Source organism: Carcharhinus amblyrhynchos, chromosome 22, assembly GCF_965287045.1.
Source record: "Carcharhinus amblyrhynchos chromosome 22, sCarAmb.v2.hapA, whole genome shotgun sequence".
In the NCBI taxonomy this organism is placed as follows: Eukaryota; Metazoa; Chordata; class Chondrichthyes; order Carcharhiniformes; family Carcharhinidae; genus Carcharhinus; species Carcharhinus amblyrhynchos.
In genome coordinates this window covers 36,668,630-36,690,068 of record NC_137345.1, presented here as the reverse complement: position 1 = coordinate 36,690,068, position 21,439 = coordinate 36,668,630, and the positions used below count along the sequence as shown (strand labels likewise).

General features: G+C 48.1%; 1 protein-coding gene across 1 annotated transcript in view; it reads right to left on the bottom strand.

The window, feature by feature from the left end:
- Window positions 1-523: 523 nt before the first annotated feature.
- Window positions 524-21,439, bottom strand: part of LOC145357058 (ankyrin repeat- and BTB/POZ domain-containing protein 3-like) — a 40,498-nt gene continuing 19,582 nt past the window's right edge. The window contains exons 5-17 of the mRNA XM_080210130.1: window positions 20,618-20,783; window positions 19,267-19,356; window positions 18,889-18,990; window positions 17,349-17,436; window positions 15,391-15,526; window positions 14,800-15,020; window positions 11,882-12,057; window positions 10,662-10,767; window positions 8,513-8,615; window positions 7,143-7,233; window positions 6,560-6,628; window positions 5,925-6,038; window positions 524-2,580 (exon numbers count right to left, since the gene is read on the bottom strand). Of these exons, the coding sequence (XP_080066256.1) occupies window positions 2,377-2,580; window positions 5,925-6,038; window positions 6,560-6,628; window positions 7,143-7,233; window positions 8,513-8,615; window positions 10,662-10,767; window positions 11,882-12,057; window positions 14,800-15,020; window positions 15,391-15,526; window positions 17,349-17,436; window positions 18,889-18,990; window positions 19,267-19,356; window positions 20,618-20,783 (1,666 nt within the window). The 3' untranslated portion in view covers window positions 524-2,376. The remainder of the gene's footprint in view (window positions 2,581-5,924; window positions 6,039-6,559; window positions 6,629-7,142; window positions 7,234-8,512; window positions 8,616-10,661; window positions 10,768-11,881; window positions 12,058-14,799; window positions 15,021-15,390; window positions 15,527-17,348; window positions 17,437-18,888; window positions 18,991-19,266; window positions 19,357-20,617; window positions 20,784-21,439) is intronic.

Here is a 21,439-nt window from a genome sequence, read left to right as displayed (position 1 = left end):
CATAGTTTGAGGATAAGGGGTAAAACCTTTTAGAACTGAAATGAGGAGAAATTTCTTCATCCAAAGGGTGGTTAGTTTGCGGGATTCACTACCACAGAATGTAGTTGAGGCCAAAATGAAGTGTGATTTCAAGAATTACATATAGCTCTTGGGGCTAAAGCGATCAAGGGATATTGTGGGGGGTGGGTGGTGAGGGGGATGTGGAAATCAGGATATTGAATTCAATAATCAACCATGGTTATAATGAATGCTGGAACAGGCTCAAAGGGCCGAATGGCCTACTCCTGCTTCCAGTTTGTATGTTGTGTCCAGCATGGTCAGTTGCTGAACACTGGCCTCCAAGCTGGTGGACTACTCAGGACTACTGTCTACTTGGCACTTCTGACTCAAGAGACAAAGCATTCAGTCATCCTCCCGCACCCACCCCTCACCCTCCCCACCCACCCCTCACCCCCCTCTGCACCGATCTTCCCGCCGCGCCCCCTCCCCACATGTCAAGCCCACGAAAAACAAATCCGCAGGGTGGAATCAGGTTGTATTTAATTATAAAAAGGCACACAGTGTGAAACGTCAATGCATTCAACATTGCAAACTCTATCACAGTATTCAACTCCTTCATCTGATTTTCATTCCTGATGAAAATATAGCTTTCTGTATTTCTTATAATTTAACAGTCAGGTTAATAAAAAGGTTTTTTTAAAACAAAGAAAACCCACCTAAAATTAAGTTAAGCAAAAAGAAACATTTGAACATTATAATTTATACACAGTATTGCACATAAATAATAAATAGCAAAGCTTTTTCTTCCATTAGTAACCAGCTGAGACACTGTGGCATCCGATAAACCTAATCTCTGGGTAATAACTGAGTCAATCAGATGTCCCAATCTCACATGAGACCTTGTTAAATCATACATCTCACTTCACCAGGGCCATCATGTTTTACCTAGCCCAGTCAAGTGTCCATTCGGAGACCACAAACAGCCCCCCTTAAAGTCAGGCCACTTTCGCCATGTTTGATTTTCAGATGTTTCAAAAATACTGTTTTTTATTAGTCCCACTTTGTAAGTTTATGAGTGTCTTTCTGACATCTGCTCTCAGTAACAGGAATTTCTCACGCACTCAGTCAAGTATCAATCCTGCATGATGAACAGTGGAAATATTGCAGCCATGATGTACAAGAGGGACAATTTCCCACAGTGTTCTCCCATCAGACAATCTCACCACAGACCACGGGCACATGGCCCATGACCCATGAAGACAGCTGTCCACAACGGACAAATGAGGTGGGATTCTTTGGCTGTTCACGTGGGCTTCTCTGGCCATTCACACCAGCAGAATTCTCCCATTCCACTGCAGCTAAAAACCAAACACTCCCTCCTCTCTGGCAGTGGCAGCTGGGTGTGAACGGCCAGAAAGAATTGGACCTTATACAGATCAACATGATCTTGGTAAGGTGATCAAGTGGAGAGATGGTATGGGCTCCATGAGGTTGGGGCATTCAAAAGAGGTAAAGACAATGGGCCCATATTTTCCAATAACCATACAATGGCCTTCAGAAACAAAGAGGACAGGAAAGGCGGCAGGATGATAGAAGACATTCATAATTCATTGTTCTGGAGTAACAGGTTCTAAACTCCTCTCGTCCCCATCTGACTGGATTGTTGTTTGGTTGAGTGTTAACCCATTAGTGCCTCGAAAGAGATCTAAATAGCTTATGATATGGGCAGAGAGAGACAGAGAGGCAGAGAGACAGAGAGAGGCAGAGACAGAGAGAGAGGCAGAGAGGCAGAGAGAGAGGCAGAGAGGCAGAGAGAGAGAGAGAGGCAGAGAGGCAGAGAGAGAGAGAAAAACACAGGGATAAAGACAAAGTGATACAGAGACCCAAAAATAGGATAGAGAGAGACACAGTCCCAGAGATAGGGAAAGAGAGAGAGAGGGAGGGGGAGATGGAGAAATAGGGATAGAGGGAAATAGGGAGAGAGAGACGCACACCAGGAGAGAGGAGACAGGAATAGGGGGAGAGAGAGAGAGAGACAGAAAGGTAGAGATAGGGAGGGAGGAGACAGAGATAGGGAGAGAGGGAAAGAGGGAGAAAGAGAGGGAGAGAGAGAAAAACAGAGAGATAGGGAGAGAGAGAGAGAAAGACAGTGAAAGAAAGAGAAAGCAATCCCATGTTGCTTTGTTACATCACAAGTCTCTCATACTCTAGCTTAATGATGTGTGTTGCTTACTCACTAGGATTTAGCATTCATACCCTGACATTTCAGTCTTAGCACTCAGTGTACAGGTAACATTAGCTAACTGAGCTCTCCATTCATTCCAAGAAAGTGTAATGTCCATGATGTAAAGGCGGAGCTTGCATTCGGGTTTAAAATCACACTGTTGTTTCCTTGGCAGCAGGCTTGTGTACAGCCTGCATCCTGGAGGTTAGTGCTTGCTTCAGGTCTGTTAGAAAGTGCTGATAATCCTCTGGTTGGCTCTGCAGCAGCTGCCGGAAGGAGTCCTGCTCCAACAAAGGCAGCATATTCTTCAGGAAGTATCCATTGCAGTAGGAGACCAGCTCATTGGCCTTGAGAACCTGCAAGGAAAAGGTGGAGATCTTCAGGAGAAAGAACCATACAACAAAGAGGCTCATCACGCCAGTTCCTGTTCTCCCAGAAAGTGAATCCAAGTGACACCACTATCCTGCTCTTTCTTTGTAATCCAGAGTTCCTTCCCTTTTCAAGTAGTTATCCATCTCCCTTTTGAAATTTGCTGCCACTGATGTATTATAGATGGATATAACTCACAACCTAAAAGCAATGATTCTGATTGGTTGTCCTGCATGCCTTTTGGTTGCAGATCCCCCCTGATACCTGAAAGAATTCCTCCCTATTGATTCCAACAAAACCCTTTAGCACAGGAAGTCAGAAAACCATGAGATTGATCCACAGGAAGTCCAATTTTGACCATAGTCCCATGCAGGATAACGCTCATAACTTGAGCAGAATGTACTTGTTTTACTGGGACTGATATTCCAAATATCCACACCTGACTAAATTTATTCCCTAGAGCTAATCCAGCTTGGAGAGTGAACTAAGATAATAATTTACCAGTACAACAGGGCTTCTATACTCCACCCCCACCCCTCCATTCAACCCCAGCCTCTATGAGTCAATCACACTGGAGTTAAATGTAGGTCATACTGGGTAAGGATGGCAAATTTCCCTCGCTACAGGTCATTAGTTCCGACAATAGTTTCATGGTCATCATTGCTGAGACTAGCTTTATATTCCAGGTTTATTAACTGAATTTAAATTCCACCAGTTGCCGTGGTGGGATTTGAACCCATAGAATAAGCCTGGGCCTTTGGATTATTAGTCCAGTGACTTTACCACTCTGCCACTATCTCCCCTAGATGGTACAGATCAATCTCACCAAGAGTTGCTGTCCTTAATACAGAAAATAGTGAGTGTGAATAAAGGAGAAAGGATTGGGCTTCAGCTGTGGCTCAGTTGGGAACAGATGCTCAGGGGTCAGATGGTTGGGGCTTTGATTCCTGTAGGAAAGGTGGAGCAAATGGTGCCCAGCAAGATTGGGAACATCTCACACTATCCAAATAATCTGTTTCTCATTATGGTGGTTGAGGGATTAATATCGGCTGGGACACCAATGGCAACTCCCTTTCTCTTCAAACACCATTGCAGGGTCTTTTCCGTTTAGCTGAGGAGGTTTGGGGCGGGGAAGGGTGGGGGGTGGTGGGGAGGTGGAGCGGCTGTGCTGTTTATTGTGTTAACTGAAAGATGATACGTCTAACAGTGTAACACTGCCTTGCCACCACATGGGAGTGATTGGCCTCCGAGATCTGATTGTAAGAACATAAGAACATAAGAACATAAGAAATAGGAGCAGGAGTAGGCCATCCAGCCCTTCGAGCCTGCCCCGCCATTCAATAAGATCATGGCTGATCTGTCGCTGCTCAGTTCCACTTTCCCGCCCTCTCCCCATAACCCTTAATCCCCTCTCCTATCAAAAACCCATCAACCCGCATCTTAAAAATATTTAGCGAGGCAGCCTCCACCACTTCAACGGGCAGAGAATTCCAGAGATTCACCACCCTTTGAGTGAAGAAGTTCCTCCTCAACTCCGTTCTAAACCGCCCCCCTTTATCTTGAGGCTGTGCCCCCTAGTCCTATTGTCTTTTTTGAGCGGGAAGAGTCTTTCCACCTCTATCCTATCCATCCCATTCATCATCTTATACGTCTCAATGAGATCTCCCCTCATTCTTCTAAACTCTAACGAGTACAAGCCCAGTTTATTCAGCCTCTCCTCATAGCTCAACCCCCTCAACTCCGGTATCAGCCTAGTAAACCTCCTCTGCACTCCCTCCAAGGCCAAAATATCTTTGCGCAGGTGCGGCGCCCAAAAATGCACACAGTACTCCAGTTGCGGCCTCACCAATGCCCTATACAGCTGCAGCAAGACCTCCCTACTTTTATATTCAATCCCCCTCGCTATGAAGGCCAGCATCCCATTCGCCTTCCTGACCACCTGCTGCACCTGCAAGCTGGGTTTTTGCGACTCATGCACAAGGACCCCGAGGTCCCTCTGCACCGTCGCCTGCTGCAGTTTTTCGCCACGTAAGTAATAGTCCTTCCTACCATTCTTCCTACCAAAGTGGACCACCTCACACTTGCCAACATTAAATTCCATTTGCCATTTCCTGGCCCATTCGCACAGCCTATCTAGATCCTTCTGCAGACTCTCCACACCCTCCGCACAATTTGCCGTTCCCCCAATCTTGGTGTCATCAGCAAATTTCGACACTCTACACTTGGTTCCCTCCTCCAGATCATCTATATAAATGGTAAAAAGCTGAGGCCCCAGCACCGACCCCTGGGGCACTCCACTAGTCACCATCCGCCAATCCGAATAGCACCCGTTGACCCCCACTCTCTGCCTCCTATTTGACAACCAATCCTCTATCCACGCTAACACCCTACCCCCAACTCCATGTCCCTCGACCTTCTGCAATAACCTCTTGTGAGGCACTTTGTCAAACGCCTTCTGAAAATCTAGAAAGACCACATCCACCGGCTCTCCTCTATCCACCGCCCTAGACACATCCTCATAGAACTCCAGTAAATTTGTCAGACACGACTTCCCTTTAATGAAACCGTGCTGCGTCTGCTCTATCAAGCAATTCCCTTCAAGATGCCTCGCAATTTCCTCCTTAATGACAGATTCTAACATTTTACCTACCACAGACGTTAAACTAACCGGCCTATAATTCCCCGCCTTTTGCCTGGCACCCTTCTTAAACAACGGCGTAACATTAGCCGTTTTCCAATCATCCAGCACTTCCCCGGAATCCAGCGACGTTTGGAAAATAACCACCAAGGCATCCACTATCACCTCCGCCATTTCTTTCAGAACCCTCGGATGCATTCCATCCGGTCCTGGGGATTTGTCCACAATCAGCCCCTCCAGTCTGTCGAGCACCGCCTTTCTAGTAACAGTAATGTCATTAAGACCCTCCAGTCCTACCACCTTTCCATCGCTAACACCCGGCAAATTATTCACGTCCTCCTCCGTGAAGACAGAAACAAAAAAGTTATTCAATACCTTAGCCATATCCCCATCCCCTACCACTAGGTCCCCTTTCTCATCCTCTAAAGGACCAACATTCACCCTAGCCAGCCTCTTCCTTTTTATATATTTATAAAAACTCCTGCTATCCTTTTTTATATTAAGCGCTAGCCCAGCTTCATAGTTTCAGAACCCAACAGAACCCAACTGATTTTTGCTCCAAGTATTTAAAAGCGTATCCCGTTAGTTGTTTTTGAACGCTTATGCTATGCTCAGTGCTAACGCAGAATATTGTACATTTGATTACATGGAAATCAGGGCAAAATCCAACAGCATGGCTAACCCCTCCCTCACCTTAGCCTGTTGGTATGTGTGAATGCTGTCTGTCAGTGTCAGGTTTCTTGCACAGATGATCTCACAGTGACGTGTTAGAGGGTCTAGTTTGAAGATGCTTGAAGCTGAAAGAATCTGGAATAGATAAAGTCATAAATACTCAGTGACATTGTTACGGTCTGAAGATGAATCAAATCTCTCCACTGTCAAAAACACTCCCATCTGGCCATGTTTGTGATTCAGTAATACAATCACCTCCTACATCCCACATACATAATGGACTGAATACCCTACCCCATTTATCCCCTCCCAGACACATACGTACTAGATGCTGCAAATGTATCTATGCCACATATTTAATTTCCAACGCTAATCGTCACCAAGGAAATGTCAGAAAACAAGCACAATCTGCCTCCTCAAAGCCCACCCAGCTACCAACAGCAACTGTTAGTGGAACACACTCAAGGTGGAGATTCCTCACTGGAATTTTCCAGCCCCAATGAAGCTAATCACACACATTGAATGCACCATTAATATGTAATTGATTGGGATCACGCAGATTGGGAGCTGGCAGGGGACTGGAAGAGAGGCAGCAATCACTCGGGGAAGAGAGAGCAAGGAATAGGGAAAGCAGACACATGGGAAAGAGAGCTCACCTCCAGAACTTGATTTTTACTGATATTGAGTCGCTCTGTTCCTCCATCATAAATATACTGAATGAGGCACTGCCAAGAAAACATAGAATCAGAATGAGAGGCAATGCCAGAGATTTTAATGTTAGTTTGCTAACTGAAAAACCCTCTACAAATGAAGGATGTATATCTCTATCATGTTTTTAACACGTTCAGGCTGTCCCAATATGCTTCACAGTCAATGAAGAACTTTTGGACTGCCTCCAGACAAATTTCACACAGTTCCACGTCAACAGGGTAAGTTTTTTAAGTTAGTTTATTAGTGTCATAAGTAAGTTTACATTAACACTGCAGTGACTGGTCGCCACACTCTGACGCTTGTTCGGGTACACGGAGGGAAAATTTAGCATGACTAATTCACCAAACCCGCACTTCTTTCAGACAATGCAAACACAGTGACCCAAGCCAGGAATTGAACCCGGGTCCCTGGCACTGTGAGGCAGCAGTACTAACCACGGTTAGTTGAGGAGTAAATATTGGCTAGAATACCAGAGTATTGCCCTCAGTGCTAGGTGTCCATGGGTTTAGAACAGGGTCCTGTAGTTACCTGGAATGTGCTGTATTTAATATTGTCAATCTGAATAGGACTGCAGGTCTTGGTATCAGTGGGAGGGCAAGCTGCAATCAGCCTTTTGAACCTAAAGAGTAAAATATCCGACAATTAATGATGCAGAAAGGACCCTGTACAGATAAAACATTCATCACCAAAATAAAAATGTAGTAATCTATTGAAAATGTTGCTGCAGTTCATTTCACAATAATGCAAATTGGACAGACAGCCGGAGTCAGAAATCTCACTCAAACTCACAAAGAGAGAGTGAGACACAGACGACTGACCGCACCCAGGCGGCCCAGACACAGACGACTGACCGCACCCAGGCGGGCCAGACGCAGGCGACTGACCGCACCCAGGCGGGCCAGACGCGGGCGACTGACCGCACCCAGGAGGGCCAGACGCAGGCGACTGACCGCACCCAGGAGGGCCAGACGCAGGCGACTGACCGCACCCAGGAGGGCCAGACGCAGGCGACTGACCGCACCCAGGAGGGCCAGACGCAGGCGACTGACCGCACCCAGGCGGGCCAGACGCAGGCGACTGACCGCACCCAGGAGGGCCAGACGCAGGCGACTGACCGCACCCAGGAGGGCCAGACGCAGGCGACTGACCGCACCCAGGCGGGCCAGACACAGGCGACTGACCGCACCCAGGCGGGCCAGACACAGGCGACTGACCGCACCCAGGCGGGCCAGACGCAGGCGACTGACCGCACCCAGGCGGGCCAGACGCAGGCGACTGACCGCACCCAGGCGGGCCAGACGCAGGCGACTGACCGCACCCAGGAGGGCCAGACGCAGGCGACTGACCGCACCCAGGAGGGCCAGACGCAGGCGACTGACCGCACCCAGGCGGGCCAGACACAGGCGACTGACCGCACCCAGGCGGGCCAGACACAGGCGACTGACCGCACCCAGGCGGGCCAGACACAGGCGACTGACCGCACCCAGGCGGGCCAGACGCGGGCGACTGACCGCACCCAGGCGGGCCAGACGCAGGCGACTGACCGCACCCAGGAGGGCCAGACGCAGGCGACTGACCGCACCCAGGCGGGCCAGACGCGGGCGACTGACCGCACCCAGGCGGCCCAGATGCGGGCGACTGACCGCACCCACGCGGGCCAGACACAGGCGACTGACCGCACCCAGGTGGGCCAGACACAGGCGACTGACCGCACCCAGGTGGGCCAGATGCGGGCGACTGACCGCACCCAGGCGGGCCAGACACAGGCGACTGACCGCACCCAGGTGGGCCAGACACAGGCGACTGACCGCACCCAGGCGGGCCAGACGCGGGCGACTGACTGCACCCAGACGGGCGAGAAGTCTGCTTGTCTCAGTTGGTGAAGCTGAGGCTCTTACCGAGGTGAAGCAGCTGATAGCAGTGCCCGATCACCGGAGAAATGCTTCCCCTCCACCAGAAATACGATATCAGATTGTTCCCGCTTTTTCAGTGGAATGGGCTCTGCAGGAAGGAGAGGCCAGCATGTTAAATCCAGAGAAATCTTACTTCATCCCACTCCCCCCACAGAGTGTCTCTGGCCTGAAGCAATCACAGTTCTATCACACCTTTCAACATTAGCCATTGGAGGGTAGTCAGTAACACAGGAAACGTAGCAACCAATTTACACACAGCAAACTCCCACAATGTGCTCATGATGGGAATTGAGGGATAAGTATCGGCACTGGGAATTATGTCCCTGCTCCTTTTCAAAGCAATGCCAGGAGATTTTTCACATCTACCTGATGGGATAGACAGGTTTGGATTAAGTGCCCCATCTGAAAAGCAGCATCTCTGATAGTACGGCACCCCCTCAGTACCACACTGGAGCCTCAGCCACAATTTGTCTGTACGTCCTGAAGTGGGACAGGAAGCCAGAGCTTACTGACTCAGGGTGAGGATGCTGCTAATGGAGCCACAGATAATACATCCCCCCGTGGCCTGTGGTATCCTGGGAACCATGGCTAATACATCCCCCCGTGGCCTGTGGTATCCTGGGAACCATGGCTAATACATCCCCCCCTAGCCTGTGGTATCCTGGGAACCATGGCTAATACATCCCCCCCCAGCCTGTGGTATCCTGGGAACCATGGCTAATACATCTCCCCCCCCCAGCCTGTGGTATCCTGGGAACCATGGCTAATACATCCCCCCCTAGCCTGTGGTATCCTGGGAACCATGGCTAATACATCCCCCCCTAGCCTGTGGTATCCTGGGAACCATGGCTAATACATCCCCCCCCCCAGCCTGTGGTATCCTGGGAACCATGGCTAATACATCTCCCCCCCCCAGCCTGTGGTATCCTGGGAACCATGGCTAATACATCCCCCCCTAGCCTGTGGTATCCTGGGAACCATGGCTAATACATCCCCCCCCAAGCCTGTGGTATCCTGGGAACCATGGCTAATACATCCCCCCCTAGCCTGTGGTATCCTGGGAACCATGGCTAATACATCCCCCCCCGCAGCCTGTGGTATCCTGGGAACCATGGCTAATACATCCCCCCTAGCCTGTGGTATCCTGGGAACCATGGCTAATACATCCCCCCCTAGCCTGTGGTATCCTGGGAACCATGGCTAATACATCCCCCCCCGCAGCCTGTGGTATCCTGGGAACCATGGCTAATACATCCCCCCCCAGCCTGTGGTATCCTGGGAACCATGGCTAATACATCCCCTCCCAGCCTGTGGTATCCTGGGAACCATGGCTAATACATCCCCCCCCTAGCCTGTGGTATTCTGGGAACCATGGCTAATACATCCCCTCCCAGCCTGTGGTATCCTGGGAACCATGGCTAATACATCCCCCCCCTAGCCTGTGGTATCCTGGGAACCATGGCTAATACATCCCCCCCCAGCCTGTGGTATCCTGGGAACCATGGCTAATACATCCCCCCCCAGCCTGTGGTATCCTGGGAACCATGGCTAATACATGCCCCCCCAGCCTGTGGTACCCTAAGGAGTGGCCTTAACCTACAGAAGAAAAGCCTAATGCAAAGAGCTTTCATCCACAGTGAAGTATCCAGGAAAGTGGCTCCAAGTTTCTCAGAATGACTCAGCCACATGCATCAGGACTAACTTGTACATAGGATATAGAATCCTTACAGTGCAGAAGGAGGCTATTCAGCCCATCGGGTCTGCACTGACCACAATCGCACCCACGCCCAATTCCTGTAAACCTCATTTTCCCTAGCAAACCCCCTGACACTACAGAGCAATTGGTCAACCCACCTAACCTGCACATCTTTGGAGCATGGGAGGAAACTTGGAGCACCCGGAGGAAACCCACGCAGACACAGGGAGAACGCGTAAACCCCACACAGACAGTGACGCAAGGCCGGAATTGAATCCAGGTCGCTGGCACTGTGAGGCAGCAGTGGTAACCAGTGTCACCATACCACCTTCTGGAGCTATGAGCTGTCTCTACGGCTAGTGGGAGAGAGCTGTAACATTGATATTAACCAGGCTATCATCGAGTTCCCTCTGATGGAAGGGTCAGTGCAATACTCACCCTCTGCAGCCTTGCTGTTCTTGTCACTTTCCTGGATCCCAGGAATGGGGTAGGGCCCATAGCAGTAGCTAAAGATGGCTGCCAGCTGTCTCTTGATAGCCTCATTCTGAAAATGGAACACAAAGATACCACATGTCAAGGCAATCAACTGGTGCATGTGCCGTTGGTTCAGTACTGGGCAAGGTCACTCAGCTCCCAAAACCTGCAGCCTCATATCACTCAGGACAGTCAAACTTCTCAAACCCCAAATTCTCCATCACACAACAAGCTCACTGTTACAAATATAAAGAGACAGCAACAATCCCTGATGGACTTTGTTAATGCCACATGCTGCAGCCATCACCCGGAGATAGTTTTGTTTTGCTTTGAGCAGTGTATTAGTGTGTGGAATTCTCTCCCACACAGAGCAGTGGAGACTGGGGCACTGACTCTGTTCCAAGCTGATTACTCAGAGCTTTGATCAACAATGAGATTATCCCAGAAAAGTGGAGTTGAACCACAATCAAATCAGCCACGATCCTATTGGATGATGAAACAGGCTGAAGGACAGAATAGCCTCATCCTGCTCCTATTTTTCATGATCTTATGGGTCTGCAATAGGAGTTGGTTCCAATGAGATTTGCAACATCAAAGCTTGTCTTGAGAGTCAGGTCGAATCATCACACTGTGCAAGGGGTCAATAATCACATTACAATCAGGGTCTACTCAACTGAGATCTGTAATAGCAGAGGTTGTTCGAACGAGGCCTGTAATAATGGGAACAGTGAGATTGGGGCCTGTAATAATGGGAACAGTGAGGTCGGGGCCTGTAATAATGGGGACAGTGAGATCGGGGCCTGCAATAACGGGGACAGTGAGATCGGGGACAGTGAGATTGGGGCCTGTAATAATGGGGACAGTGAGATTGGGGCCTGTAATAACAGGGACAGTGAGATTGAGGCCTGTAATAACAGGGACAGTGAGATCAGGGCCTGTAATAACAGGGACAGTGAGATTGGGGCCTGTAATAACGGGGACAGTGAGATTGGGGCCTGTAATAACAGGGACAGCGAGATTGGGGCCTGCAATAACAGGGATAGTGAGATCAGGGCCTGCAATAACAGGGACAGTGAGATTGGGGCCTGTAATAACAGGGACAGTGAGATTGGGGCCTGTAATAACAAACGTGTGTGACAGGATAATGCTGGGTGGTGTGAGGTGGAGATTGCCCCTTGCTGTACCTTGCTCAGTTGGAATATGTCAAACATGAGTGGCAGTCCCCAGGTGATCATCTCTTGGCTGTATACCTCCTTCACAGTATCAAACTCCTTGAGGAGGTTCAGAGCAATGAGCCACTGACGCTGGCTCAGGGAGGTTTCCAGGGATTTCAGCCAGGTGTACAGAGTCCATGGGACACCTAAGGGTGTAAAAGACAGGCCATGATGAGAAAGGAGCTGACATCCAACAGCAATGCCCCCTCCCCTTCCATGCACCCCCTCCCCTTCAATACACCACCCCCTCCCCTTCCATACACCACCCCCTCCCCTTCCATACACCACCCCCCTCACTCCTCTCCCTACCCTCGCTGCCTGAAAAGTTATTACCAGAGGTAGGAAATGTTACACACGCAGGACACAGGCAATCCAATGACATTTAACACCAGCTAAGGAATGTGAGAAGACCAGGGTGAGATAGTGGGACTCCCCAGTGCACCAGCTGCAGCAATGGTAGCACTTTCACATGGTCATGGGTTCAGGTCCCACGCCAGGATGAACCTTCCAGTACAGTACCGTGGGAGTGCTGCACTGTCAGCACATCCTGTCCTTCGGCGTCCTCAGGCATAAAAGATCCCATGGCATTATTCACCAGATTATGTCTGGTTTGCTGCCCGATAGCTATCCCTGAACCACCTGATCACATTGCTGAGTGCAGCACAGTGCTGTGTGCAAATTGGCTGTTCCCTTTCCAAAATTACAGCATGACTACATTTCAAAAGTACGTCATTGGTTGTAAGCATTTTGGAATGTTCCCATAGGCAGTCTGTGGTTGCCAGCAGAGGTCAGCACAGCTTATAATCAAGATACAGATGGTGGATGGTGAACTCAGATGGGACATAGGAGAGCAATGGGGCCTGAATTCAATTCCCTGGCAAACAAACTGAGAGCCTGCTTCCCCAAAGATGCCCTCCAAAAGCCCCGACCAAATCAACATCTCAATGTAAACAGAATAGATAGTGAAACTAACAGTCCTGTGGGAGGGTTATGTGGACTAGGAACCCTCTCTCTCTCTCTCCACAGACGCTGCCAGACCTGCTGAGTTTATCCAGCATTTCTCTGTTTCTATTTCAGAATCCCAGCATTGGCAGTATTTTGCTTTTACTGAAGTGAAGCTAACCGTCGGGGTTTGGTGGCGGGTATCACAGAGCAACAGGAGACTCGATGCAGGAGATTTACGCAGTCCCCATGCTGCGCACGGCGTGATGTGCTCAAGCTCGGTCAGGAACTGTTTCAGATGCTGTTGCTTTAACTTCAGACATGCAAACCAGATTTCCAAAGCATTTCTGGAAACGTTACATTTTCAGAACGAAGAACGGGGCAGTACAGGCACAGACGCTTCGGCCCACCAAGACTGAGCTGACACATGACATCTTTCTAAACTAAAGACCTTTTAAAGTTTAAAATCTTTCAGACTGTGGGAGGAAACCTGAGCGCCCAGAGGAAACCCATACAGACATGGGGAGAATGTGCAAACTCCGCACAGACAGTGACCCAAGCCGGGAATGGAACTGGGGTCCCTGGCGCTATGAGGTAGCAGTGCTAACCACCATACCAGCCTCTAAGCTGTCCGTATCCCTCTATTCCCAGCCTATTCATGTATCTGTCAAGATGTCTCTTAAATGTTGCTATTGTATCTGCTTCTACCACCTTCTCTGGCAGTGCATTCCAGGCACTTGCCATCCTCTGTGTAAAAAAACTTGCCGCCCACATCTCCTTTAAACTTTCCCCTTTTTACCTTAAACCTATGTCCTTCCCCATGTAACTGACATTTCTACACTGGATATAGGCTCCGACTGTCCATTCTATCCACGTCCCATAACTTTGTAAACTTCTATCAGGTCGTCCCATAGCCTCCAACATTCAAGTGAAAACAAACCAAGTTTGTCCAATCTCTCCTCATAGCTAATACTCTCCAAACCAAGCAACACCCTGGTAAACCAATTCTGTATACTCTTCAAAGCCTCTACATCCTTCAATTAGTGTGGCGACCAGAACTGTACACAATTTTTCAAATGTCGCCTAACTAAAGTTCTATATTTGCCAATTTTATACTCTCCAAGCAAGCATTGCTTACACCTTCATGACCACCTTATCCACTTGCATTACCACTTTCAGGGAACTGTGGACCTGTATCCCTAGATCCCTCTATATGTTAATACTTCTAAGAAGAGGTGCAGCTCTGACAAAACCTCCCTCACTGAGTGAAACAGGACAGTATTGAGGTGGCTGGAAAATGTGAGCAACCTCACTAAACTCTTCCAGGGTGTGAGAGGGTAGATGTAGATCGGATGTGTCGCTGACTGAGGGGGGTTTAGAACCAGGGGACACGGTCTCTGAATGAGTAGATCATTCTTCAGAATTCTCTACCCCACAGAGCTGTGGACACTCAGTTACTGAGTGTGTTCAAGACACATCAACAGATTTCTGAATAATAAAGACATTAAGGGAAATGGAGGCAGATGATCAGCTATGATTTGTTTGAATGGTGGAGGAGGCTCGAGGGGCCGAATGGTCTCCTCCTGCTCCGTGTTCCCATAATGGGTTACTGATATCTCCCAGTGCTGCCCCATTGAGGTCAACTGTGGAACTGCAAACACTGTCTCAACAATGCTGGCTCTTTGACCTGAGGGGGGAAAGTTAACTGCAGGACAGAGTACCCTACATCAGGACCTGGAATTGGAGCTGAGCCCAGACCACTCTGCACAGCTAGGGGGAGAAGATGGGTTAACCACAGAGAAAGGTACCCTCGTGCCAGTCACAGGCTCCGCCACACAGAGATGTGGGGAGTTAAACAGTCCACATCGAGACGCACCATCAAAGCCACTCACACAGGCAGTAGAGTGTGTTGAGAGAACTCCGCTGTGGTAAAGAGCTATACTCACCGTGGTTGTGCAGATCCACAGTGATGTCGAGATAGTTATGTTCAGCACTCTGATAAAGGGCATCCTGCAATGCTTTCCTCCGAGCTTTACTGCTGCGAGTTAGCCCAGCTTTCGGAAGCTGCTGTTTGCTGTCCTCTGTCCCCTCAGCAAGGATATCCTCCAGGGACATAATGTCACTATTGCAGGTGTCAGGCTGGGACAGGAGTTTCTGCAGCACATTTCTGAGCGGCAATTAGAAAGAGAGTGTGTTAGCAAAAAAAAACAATGACAGCAGCGCGTTCCAGTCAGTGAGAGATCAGTGTGTCTATCAGAGTAAATGACCAGTATCCAGGGTGACTGATCCATAATGCCTTCAGTGAGATTTTAGCATTCTCTGTCTGGCTCACCACACCTTCAATACAAGACTCTCCCACCCTGTTCCCAGTATAACGCCCTCAACTATAACACACACCCTGCCCTACAGCTATCGCAGCAGGACGCTCTCAGATAAAAGAAGTTCTGTAACCTACCCCAGCCCAAGTATAGATTCTTAGTTACAACAGTCTCCGTTACCAACACAGAGTAAGACCCAAGGTTGACCCAATCTCTCACCTGTGTCCATGGGCAGCCGCCAGACTGAACACGTTAGTAATTCCCTGCAGAGACGCACTGACTCCATTCTTACCAATGGACCCCGCCAGGAGATCACATCCTTTCTCCAAAAGCAGGTTAATAAGATCTAGGTGACCTGAGAACGATAAGGCAAGAGTGAGAGAGGCACAGTACATAGAGAATAGGAATCAAGCTGCCTATTATTCACTGGTAAAAGGAGGTACCTCGTACACTGGGTGTTATATAGTGAAGGACATTTTATATGCTGGGTGTTATATAACAAAAGATATCTTATATGCTGGATGTCATACAGGGAAGGTATCTTGTTCAGAGAAGTGGGAAATTGCTTCTCACGTACAATGCGTAAGAGAGGAAAGGACAGGTTCTGCACAGTGTGATTTGGGAAGAGCGATGCACACTCTTTCATATCTATTAGTGGAATGCAAGCTTGCACTTACTGTCCATCTCCAATTAGCCCTGAGGAGGGGGTGGTGAGACACCTTCTTGAACCAGTAAAGTCCATGTGGTGTAGGTACCCCCGCAGAACTGTTAGGAAGGGAGTTTTAACCCAGTAACAGTGAAGGAACAGTAAAATATTTCCGAGTCAGGATAGTGAGTGACTTGGAGGAGACCTTGCAGGTGGTGTCTGATGTTTCTAATGCCCTTTTCCTTCTCAGGATAGAGGTTGTAAAGTACTGTCGAAGGAGCCTTGGTAAGTGGCTGCAGTGCCAGTAGATGGTACACACTGCTGCCAGTGTGTGTCAGTGGTAGGGGGAGTGAATTAAACTGCTGCTTAAGGTATTGGACACAGTACCAATCAAGTGGGTTTCTTTGTGGCAAACTTGTGTTTGTAGGTGGACAGGCTTTCAGAAGTCAGGAGGTGAGTTAGTCGCGCCAAAATTCCCAGCCTCTGACCTGCTTTTGTAACTACTGTATAATAATAATACAATGTCAATTTTCTGGTCAATGGTAACCCCCAAGATATCAATAGTGGAATATTCAGTGATGAGTATGCTATTGAATGTCAAAGGGAGATGACTAGATTGTCTCTTGACCTCAATATCCCAGTTGAGGAAACAAAGATTTAGCTGCCAGGGTTGCTACTCCTAATTGTGATTTAGAGACACCAAGAAAAAGGCACGTTATTGACGCTGACTTAGATTCTGTCTTATTGGAGAGAGTTATCGCCTGGCACCCATGTGAAGTGAACATTACTCGCCCCTTATCAACCCAGCTTAACTGTGGCCCAGGTCTTGTTGCATTTGGACATGTATTGTTTCAGAATCAGAGGAACCTCAAATAGTATTGAGTAATTCTGACCTTAGGATGAAAGAAGGTGAAGCAGCTGAAGATGGTTGGGCCTAGAACACTATCCTGAGGAACTCCTGCAGTGATGTCCTGGAGCTGAGATGATTAACCTCCAACCACTACAACTGACTTCCTTCGTGCCAAATATGACTCTAACCAATGGAGAGTTTGCCCCCTGAGTCCCAATGACTCCAGTTTTGTTTGGGCTCCTTGATGCCACACTCAGTCAAATGCTGCCTTGATGTCAACAGCAGTCACTCTCAGCTGATCTCTGGCATTCAGTTCTTTTATCCAGATTTAAACAAGGCTATTTCCATTAGGAGGCAGCCAGTTCAGTCAGTCGGAATCTCAGAGTGTCTTCTACACTGGGTGTGATGTTGTGAAGGATTTCTTTAAAACAGGATGAAATTTACTTCTGACTGTGATGATGAGTTTAATTCCAATTCATACCATTTGCATTTATAAATTGATTAAGGTTTTTGAGGTAAACTTTTCCTTGTCACGGCTCTATTGCTAGGCCATCACCTGGAACGTTTATGTTGATTACAGTGTAAATTTAACCTGACGAACTGCTCTTGGATTTTGTCCAGTCAGCCAAGCCTCCTCTCTTTGTTTCGTGCCCAACACCCACCCTCCTCCTAGTTGCCTACCTGCTGTGGCTGCCAACTGCAGCGGAGTTTCTGACCCGCTTTCTTCACTCACACAACCTTCAACATGGGCCCCGGCATCCAACAGCAACTGTATGGACAGAGAGGGAAGGTTACACAAAGGAGAACATCAGAATCTTGCATTAACTCCATTCATTCAATAATAAATAATATCCAATAGACAGAAACGGGCCATTCTGGCCTCTGTCCTTCGCGTCTGCCTGAGGCTGCTCCTGCTTTAATTACTTCTGTTCCCACTCTGCACCCCACCCACCCCCCCCCCCCCCCGTACCACTCTATTCTCACCCATCCCAAGTATTCCTCGATTCTTACCAAGTCCCTCTTCTGGCAATGGTTCCACCCTGCTCCCACCCATACTATTGCAGAGATATCATGATAATAACACTGGACCCAATTTTTTCAGGAGTGTATGAGACATGCTTCGTCCAAGAGATGGGCTCTGTGAGGGGCGGGGGCCGGGGGGAGCTAAATCCAGTTGAATTGGAGAACAGACTCAAAGGTGTGAAAGTCCAATTCAGTTTCAGCTCGTTGATAATTGCTGGGATCATGGGGGGATTCAGCGATAGGGACGATGGTTAGATTCCCTGCTGTTGGAGATGGTCATTGCCTGATATTGTGTGGTGCAAACATTATTTGACAATTTATAAGCCCAATTCTGGATTTCGTCCAGGTCTTACTGCATTTGAAGACGGACTGCTTCAGAGTCTGAGTCATGAATCATTCTGAACATTCATCAGCGAACATCCCCATTCTGATGATAAAGGGAAGTTTATTGGTGAAGCAGCTGATGAGAGTTAGGTCTATGACTGGGCAGGATTCCACTGCTCTTCCTCAAGTAGGGATGCCCGAAAAGTGACCTTGCTCAGACGTCAGGCAGGAAAGGTGGGAGTGATGCCATCAGCAAGCTCCTTTTAACATTAGACTCCCCACCACCCCCCCCAAACACACACACAAAATGAGTAGCAGTTGTGGGTTCTCCCTCCCTGTCCAGCTTCTCCACCAACACCCCCTGCCCTCAATCCTGGGGCTCACTCCCCACCTTGCACTGGGACCCCTGGAATATAGTTGCTCCTAGATTCTGGGAACTGCCTGCAAACCCAGTCCTGCGCGAGGGACAGAAGTCCCGTCTCCAGCCAATACACACTTGTTGGAGGTTTAGATGGTTGCAGGGTGAGGAAATGTTCTCCACTGACTCCTTGGATAGGAGGGTGGGAAATCCAGCTAGCCGAAGAATTCTGGCCCAAATCTCTAGATTGGGATTTGCACCCACAACTCTCGGACTCCAGTGAAAGAGTGGCCCACTGAGACATGGATGAAGGAATTGGAGATGGGAAGACGTGTTTGATCCACAGATACACATAGGCTAGCTGTGTCTAAAGGCCTTGTACTAGGTGTGAAAACCCCGAGGAAGCTCAAAGCCTCTCACACAGTGACAATGTCCCCAGTGTTTGGTGTCACCCTCCCCCAATCCATGGGAAGAACTCAACTCGACTAAATGTACAAAATTGACCCAGTCCTGTACCTGTGCGACTGACAAATGTCCAAATGCGACGGCGAATGAGAGCGCGGTCCAGTGTCGAGTCTCTGCGTGGACAGACGGGCATTGCGGAGAAATAGTTGGCACCTGCAAACCCAGCACAACAGCTCGTAAACTTGGCTTTCACATCTATCAGTATTGAGTCTGTTTGAGTGTCGGTCAGATCATTCAACCATCATTTGCGCCCTGCCATGTACTAGGCCTGATACTGTGCCAGTCAGGTACTAACAGAGAAACATGAATTGTTGCGACACGATTACAGGAATAGCCCACACTGGTGTCAGGGTCACCCTGTGGGTTATTCTCATAGAATGTAGTGATATATCGGAAAACACTTTGATGTGTCAGTAATCATCACCTTACCTGAATATCAATGTCTGCTCCAGAGGTCAGTAGGACTTGGACCATGGCCTCATCCCCACTGCTAGCAGCAAACATCAGCGGAGTCAAACCCTGAGCAGAAAGAAGAGCAACTGAATTACCCTGGGTACAGGATCAGCTCCAAGGTGAACTGGTCCCTCACAAACTAAAGTTTATTTATTAGTCACAAGTTGGTTTACATTAACACTGCAATAAGGTTACTGTGAAAATCCTCCAGTCGCCACACTCCGGCGCCTGTTCGGGTACACTGAGGGAGAATTTAGCGCATCCAATGCACGTAACAAGGACAAAGATCAGACGTCACCCTCACATATGGAGTGAAGAGTGCAGACTCAGTCGCTATTAGCATTGCATCCTAAGTTGTTATAAAGGCTGCTTCATCCCATACACCATTGAGTTATGTTGATAAACGTAACCCATCGTTTATCCCTGTGCGGCTTGGGTTTGTGCTGGAAATTGTCAATTGGATTACTAACATGCTGAGACGTGTGTGTGTGTGTGTCTTTTTAACTTTGAGCACAAAATTAAGACAAGGAAAATTCTGTGTAATACCCAAAGTATTAAATATAGATAATTATACAACAGAACAGAGCCTCTAAAATACAACCTGTTTAAGTTCTGTATTCGATATTACTTTATCCATTGAAGTCTCTGCAAACTCAGTTAGGGAAACATTAATACAAGTGAACAAGTCAAATCTACTTATTAAATAAAAACAGAAAATGCTGGAAAATCTGAGGTCTGACAGCATCTGTGTGGAGAGAATAGAGCCAATGTTTTGAGTCAGGATGACCTTTGTCAGAGCTCCAAAACATTGACTATTTTTTCTCCACAAATGCTGTCAGACCTGCTGAGATTTTGTGGCATTTTCTGTTTTTGTTTCAGATCCAGCATCAGCAGTAATTTGCTTCTGCTCATTAAACAGTTGTTGGGAGATTTGGATGGGTTCAGATGCTGAGTTGTGTTCTCCAAAATGAACAAGAGTTGTACCCGTTTTAGGCTAACATCATTGCCCATGTATGGTCAGATTTGTGACTGTCCAGTTCATTTAAGCCATTGAGTTTTAAATGACCAAATGACAACAAGACCTTAGCTTCAATACTTCCCCAGTGTTATCCAGCAAGCTTTGTTTCTTTCCTTTTGCTATTCCTGAATAATGAATTATGACATTACTCAGGAAGACACAGCACTGTGATCAAAATAATATTCAAAAGCACAGACTTTGTACATGTTATTGTGGTGTAACCATAATCCAACATGACTGTAATATGGAATGAAGACAGAACGGCTCATGTAAAGTCACATCTAAATGCCTGTCTCGCCTCTCCCCTACCTGCTCACTGAAAGCATTGAGACCTTCTGGCCCCAGCAACTCAGTAGCTGCAGGCACCAAATCAGTGCGGCCACAGCTCAACATCTGAAAGCCCAGGTTCTGTCTCATCCTCAGCTCAGTCTGCTTGGCGTCTAGTCCACGGGACGTGGATAAAGTGTTGTTAATCCTGTAAAACACAAAGAGATAGGATTTTAGTAAGGAAAATATCTGCTCACTCTCCCTTCACCTCCAGCCTTGAATTTTCAACATGGTTGAACTGCCACAAGATCCATATCAATGTCCCATTAGACAGTACTTCATACGTCAGTTATGGCTCAGTTATAACCGAGATAAATAGGAGCAGAAGTAGACCATCCATCCCTTCGAGCCTGCTCCACCATTCAATATGAATGTTGAGTTCCACATTTACCCCAAAAAACCTTTGATTCCCTTGCCCAACAAAAATCAATCTCCCTCCGCCTTAAAAATATTCAGCGACCCTGTGTCCAACACCTTCTGGGGCAGAAAGTTCCAAAATTACACAACCCTCAAAAGCAAATTCCCCTCATGCCTGTCTACAAGGGTAACTTCCAGTGCTAAAACAGTGCATCCCCGCTCCAGATTCAGCCACAAGAGGAAACATCCTTTCCAAATCCACCTTGTCGGCACTGTTCAGGATTTTATATACTTCAGTCAAGTCACCCTTTGCTCTGCTAAACTCCAGTGAAAACAAGCCCAGTCTGTCCAACTTCATAAGACTTCATTCCAGGTATCAATCCAGTAAACCTCCTCAGAATTGCCTCCAACACATCTGCATCATTCCTTAAATAAGGAGTCCAAAAC